Genomic DNA, 6000 nt, shown 5'->3' with positions numbered 1-6000 from the left:
AACGATAAGAGGTTTGTATGCAGAAGATACAGGAAAGCCCATAATAGGCATTGAGAGTAACTGGAGAGACAAGGGATATTTGTGTGTGTGTGCACGCGCGTGTGTGTGTGTTGTGGTTGGGGGGGAAAGGTGGAGGAGAGAGAAAATTGCTGGCAAAGCAGTTACCCACTGAGCAAATTTTTCAAAAATGGATGCCTTTTCAAACGTTGTAGAACCTCTGATAAAACATTTTAAAGGAAATTTCCAATATGCTATTAAAAATAAAACAGAGACAGTGAGAGATACTGTATAGAAAAGGGAGTCAATTTGAGTAGCCTTTCTTAATGCTTCTTCCATCTCTAATCAGTGGTGAAGGTGGAGCTACCGCTCCCATCCCCACTTGCTCTTTCAAGCCCCCAAATCATAGATCCTACCCTTGGTACCAGTTTTTGTACCAACTGTTTAATACATCGCTCAACCTGTGTTCTTTTCCATCCAGGTATTGTGAATATTTCCTAGGGGTCCCCACTAATCATCAACTGAGTGAGGTGAGAATCACATCCTTCTCCACTTGGAACTTCAAGTGTCTGGAAGCAAAAGCGTATGTTTCAATCTGATGATGTGTACTTGCTTTGGAAATACTGTTTTTACTAAGCAGTGGTCTTGGTTAACGGGGTAAAGTGTTGTTTGTTTTTTAAGAGGATGGAGAGGTCTGCAAATAAAAGATGGCATAGAAAAAAAAGCTATAAAATAGTTTTTCCTTGGCCCGCCTAGGTCGAGGGGGGAGCCAACTTGGAGCCTGATTTGGAGGGAAAAGTGGAGGCTGCCTGGGGGGAGTCCTGCGGTCCAGTGACCAGGCTCCTGAGGTCTAAAGCAGTGGGTGTGGAGGGTTGGGCGGTGTCGCACCCACAGCGCCCTAGGAGGGCAACAGGGACTTCGGAGAGGAACGTACAAAAGAAACGGAGCACGCCACGCTGCACAGCAGCAGGCCCCGGCCCACAGCACTGAGAGCGGAGGGCGGAGGGCCTCACGCGCGCGTCGGCGCGTAGGAGGCGACGGCGGCTGCGCCCACTCCCCCTCGTCCCCGCGCCCCGCCGCTCGCCGCCCGCAGCCGGGCGCCGGCGCGCTCGGCTCTTTCCGCCGCCGCCGCTGCCGCGCGCTGCCCCGTGCGCTCCAGCACCTTCGGCAATTTCCGTCGGGACCTGGCCGCCATTTTCTCTCCGCTTGTGTGTCTCGCCGGCTGCGTGGCTCGGTTCTTGTGAGCGAAGCTTTGTCCGGTTCGGCAATGGACGGGTAGGTAACGAGGCCGGCGAGGAGGTGTGCGAGAGGGGAGTGGGGCCCGCCTTCGGCCTGGTCCAGGGTCGGGCCGAAACCCCCCGGCGGTCCCTCCCCAGGGCTGGGCTGCAGTTACCCAACCCCCGCCCCATCGCACACACCCCTCCTTGGGCTTCCCCCTGGCGGGCTCTGGTCGAGAAAACGGGAAGAAAGCGGGCTTGTGGACTCGACAGGCGTTGGGGAGACGGCGGGACGACGACCCCGGGGAGACAGCGGGTCCCGGCGGGGCAGCGGGGGATGGGCTCTGGGGGGTCCCAGGACGTCTCGCCCGGCCCTGCCCCCTCTAGGAGCCATTTCGATCCGTAAACTGGGACCCGGACCGCGGGCGAGCGGCGCGGCTGGGAGCGGGTGTAGCGGCCGGAGAGCGAGGCCTGCGTGGGAGTCTCCCTGCGGAGAGAGAGGCCGCCCCCACCTAGGCCCCCCCAAGCCGTCCCAAGCCTCCCCGGTTTCGCCCGGCCCGCCCCGCCCCGGCTGGGGGAGATGCCGGTGGCGGGAGCTCCCGGGAAGGCTGAGTGGGAGCCGCGGGGGAAGGGGGGGGCGGGGAGGCGTGCGGTGGCGGGAGGAAGGGGGAGGGCAGATGTCACACTCCTTTGTTTTCACTGGAGTCCGCTAGTGGGGGCGGGAGGCTGAAAAAAACGCCTTTTTGTGTGGCCTAAGATCGTTCCAAGCTTGGCAGAAGGGCCCAGCAATTAAATCATCTCAAAAACGAAGTGTTTGTGGTCGACATCAGTCACATGGGCAAAGGCCAAGAGCCATGGCAGAAACAAGAGTAGATAGTCAACACAGGGCCATCTTTTCAGCTACTTTGACCAGTTTCTGGAAAAACAAAAACAACTCCAAAAAGCCAGAGCCGTGCTGCATCTTTGAGGCTGGCGGTAGTGCTAAGTGAGGTGAGGCAAGGGCTTCGGAAAATGTTACGGACCAGGGTCTCTCCCTGGTACTTAACGCTCCCCATCTGAAAAGACTCTTTAATAATTTAACTCATTGTTAGAAAGGAGGCACCCTTTAGGGTGAAAAAATAGCCGTATTCATCCCGTTTGGGGGCATAGGAAAAGAGTATCACTTAAAAAATACGTTTATTGGAATCATTGACAGTATTTGAAGGGTCAGAAGTAAAATGTGAGTTTATTTTAATCATCTGGAGTTCGGTATTTTGTGAAGAAACTAAGTGCAGGTCACATAAAAGTTAACAGATTAACAAAATTTGAATCTTCCTAGAGGTTCTCTGGAGATTATTTTCCAGATGAAACAAATCCAGAGAAGTTCACTCTTTCCCCCAGATCAATATGGAAATAGATGGCAAAACTTGCCCTGGAATTCATGTTTCCTGTTTCTATCAAGATTACTAAAGAGTTAAGTTTTAAATCAAAGGGTAAAGGGGTATTATAGGCTTTGGGGGCTTGTTCAGTTTGCTATTTGAAGTGTTAAAAAATACCAAAAGTGTGGTGAGTTTCATCACACCTTTGAAAGTCATTTCTAGAAAGCCAAGTTGATTATGTGCCACTGACCATCTTTGTTTTCTGTCTGCGTTGTGAGTGGAAAATTCATGAATGATGAACTACCCTAAAAAGTTTCAAACAATGACCATTTGAAGAACAAGAGGTTGAAACTTGTTTTTTTTCATTACAGAATTGTCACTGAAGTTGCAGTTGGCGTGAAGGTAGGAAAAAAGTTTAAAACTAATGAAAACTGGATTCCTCAGTCAACTGAGTATATTATCATCATTAGTGGAAACTTTCTGTTGGCTTTTGAAAACTGTAATACAGCTTACAAAATTCAAGTGTAAAGTGTTTTGTTCAATTTTTAAAGTTGGTTTATATAAATAGTTGTAATCTAAATAGACAACAACCATAAATTTTTTTAGAAAGGCAGTCTGTGAGAATAACATTTTAAAATAGTTATGAATGGTGTTCAAGGAATTTAAAAAGCTTTCAGATATGGCTTCTTGTGAATAGAAAATAACCCAATTTTCTGAGAGGATATGATGGTTTTAAATGGATAAGTGATTTGACCTAAATCATATAATTTTAGTAATCTAAGATTTTTTTAGCTCTGCTTTTGTCTTACGAAGACTAAAATATTTTCACCAATAATAAGCCTCATTAGAAATCAGTTGCTCTGATCTTTAAAGAGAAAAGAAACTTGTTTAGGCAGTTAGCTTCAAATTTGAGTCAGAAGTTATAAAGCTGGTTTGTGTGTCTGTTAAAGAAAGATAGGCCTTATGGTAGAGATTGTTTGGAATCTTTCCTCACTCACTATGACCAGGAAAACTACTCATACTTTAAACCTTAGTTCTAGTGCTTAGGCGTTTCATTTTCTTGAATCCTTGCATATTTTAACATCGTGATTTATTATAAATTTTGTTTGTAAGCCTTTCTGCCCTCTTAGGGCATGGTTCTTGTCTTAAATCTTCAATTTTCCAAGCCTGACACCATCTTCCAAGCCTAGTACTAAGATACTTGTTGGATGCAATGACATTGGATGCAGTGACATTTCCCCCCTTCAAGTGTGAGTAGTCTTGAGAGGCTGTGTGCTTAGTCCCGTTATGCTGATTGTTCCAAATAATTTTTGGAATTCTTAAAATTTCATCCATAACAGTGTGATATTATTCAGAACGCTTTTGGAGATATTTTGCGTTTTGTTTATTTTCTGTCCTCTGTATCTAGTAAACTAAGTACTTGTCCATGCTTTAATATTTAGGCTTGTCAAGTTCATATTATGTAGATTGGGGGAGAAATGATGAGCTCTTTGTGGGAAGGTGTATTTATTTTTATTTGGCAATGCTGTTTTCTAAGTTGAGAGTGCAAGATGTAGATATTATAGTTACCATCCAAACAGCCTCTGGAAGTGAATTTTTTAAAAGAATAAATGATTCAAGTCTGAGTTGTCAGCTGTTACTGGATGAGGAGAAAAGGAACTCATAGGACCCTGAACAAGCAGAGAGAAATGAGGATGCCTGGAAGAGGATGTACATATTTGGTTTATTGGCAGTTTTCTGTATTAGTAATTTGAAGAGAAAACATTAGAAAATGATATAAAAGTAATTGCTAGCCAATTTTTTTGTCCAGTGTTTAATATAAAAGTTTTGATAACTAAAGTTATGTTTTAAATAATTTTCTAGGATAATGGTTAAGAATTTTTGCTTTGGCGTCAGACTTAGGTACAAGTAATTAAGCTTTTATGAAATTAAAAAAAAATGTGCATGGTTAAAAAAAAATTTTAAGTGAAAAGTATTTCTCCCTGATATCCAGTCCTGTTTCTTAGGTGTAGATAATTATGTTAACATTATTTTTGGTGCATTTTTTCCTGAAATTATTAGTTTATATATTAGCACACATGTAAACATCCTTGTTTAGCAACACATGGATTCATGCCGTGTGTACTGGTCCATATCTTGTTGTTAAAAAAAGCTTTATTGAGATACAATTTGACATAAACTGCATATATTTAAGGTATACTAGTGTTTTGACATGTATACCCTTATGAAACTATCACCACAATCAAGATAATGAACCCCAGAAGTATCATTTTGCCCTTTTGTAATCTCTCCCATCTGCCTTTCTTTCCCCAAGCAACCACTGATCTGCTTTCTGTCACTATAGATGAGTTTGCAATTTTTAGAATTTTAAACAAATAGTCATACAGTATGTACCTTCTTTTTGCCTGGATTATTCCACTCAGCATATTTATTTTGGGATTTCACCCATATTGTGTATCAGTAGTTCATTTCTTTTTATTGCTTTGTAGTATTGCATTGTATGGATATACAGCAATTTGTTGATCCACTCAACTCTTGATGGACATTTGGATTGTTTCCAGTTTTGGGCTATAATAAGTAAAGCTTCTGTGAACATTCCTGTGCAGGTCTTTTTGTGAATGTAAGCTTTCATTTCTCTTGGGGAAACACCTATGATTGGAATGGCTAGACCATATGGTTAGGCATATGTTTAACTTTTTAAGAAACTGCAAACTATTTTCTAAAGTGGTTATACTATTTTACATTGCCACCAGCAGGGTATGAGATTTCCAGTCCATCTACATCCTCTCCAGTGCCTGTTGTCTGGTTTTTTTTGATTATAGAGATTCTAGTGGATGTGAAGTCGTAATGTCTTTGTAGTTTTCATTTGCATTTCTCTAATGTCTTTGGTGCTGAACATTTTCATGGGCTGTTTTCAAGCTGTGTATCATCTTTGGTACAGTGTCTTTTTAAATTTCTTGTCCACTTTTTAAATTGATTTATTTCTTTGAGTTTTGAGACGTCTACATTTCTGGTTACAAGTTCTTTATCAGATATATGGTTTAAAATATTTTCTGCCACTTGTGTTTTCATTCTCTTCACAGTGTTTTGAAGAGCAGTAGTGCAGCAGTTTTTAATTCCGATGAATTTCAGTTTACCAGGTGCTCTGTGGTGTGTATTTTTTTTTGGTTTGGTGTGGCTCATGCTTTTGGTCATATATAAGCCATCTTTGTGTAACCCAAGGTCACAATGATTTTCTTCTCTGTTTTCTAATAGAAGTTTTACAGTTTTTAGTTTTGCATTTAAGTCTTTTTGAATTAATTTTTTTAATATGGTGCAATGTATGAATCAAGGTTTTTTGGGTTTCCATATGGACATTCACTTTTTCTAGCAACACTCATTGAAAAGACTATTTTTTTCATTGAACTGGCTTTGCACCTGTATCAAAA

At 42.5% G+C, this 6000-nt stretch overlaps 1 protein-coding gene across 2 annotated transcripts in view; it reads left to right on the top strand.

Annotated features, from left to right (window-relative positions):
• Positions 1-685: 685 nt before the first annotated feature.
• The window catches only part of PTBP2 (polypyrimidine tract binding protein 2), an 80511-nt gene continuing 75196 nt past the window's right edge, over positions 686-6000 (top strand). The window contains exons 1-2 of one of the 2 annotated variants that reach the window (XM_022553413.3): positions 686-1272; positions 2944-2974. In XM_022553413.3, the coding sequence (XP_022409121.1) occupies positions 1265-1272; positions 2944-2974 (39 nt within the window). In that variant the 5' untranslated portion in view covers positions 686-1264. Of the gene's footprint in view, positions 1273-1866; positions 2205-2943; positions 2975-6000 lie in introns of those variants that run through there. The other variant, XM_089919157.1, reaches the window with a different exon arrangement.

The sequence above is a fragment of the Delphinapterus leucas genome, chromosome 1 (assembly GCF_059928025.1).
Source record: "Delphinapterus leucas isolate spDelLeu-1000000601 "Yukka" chromosome 1, BTC_Dleu_Yukka2, whole genome shotgun sequence".
Lineage (NCBI taxonomy): Eukaryota > Metazoa > Chordata > Mammalia > Artiodactyla > Monodontidae > Delphinapterus > Delphinapterus leucas.
This window is presented reverse-complemented; position numbering and strand designations above follow the sequence as displayed.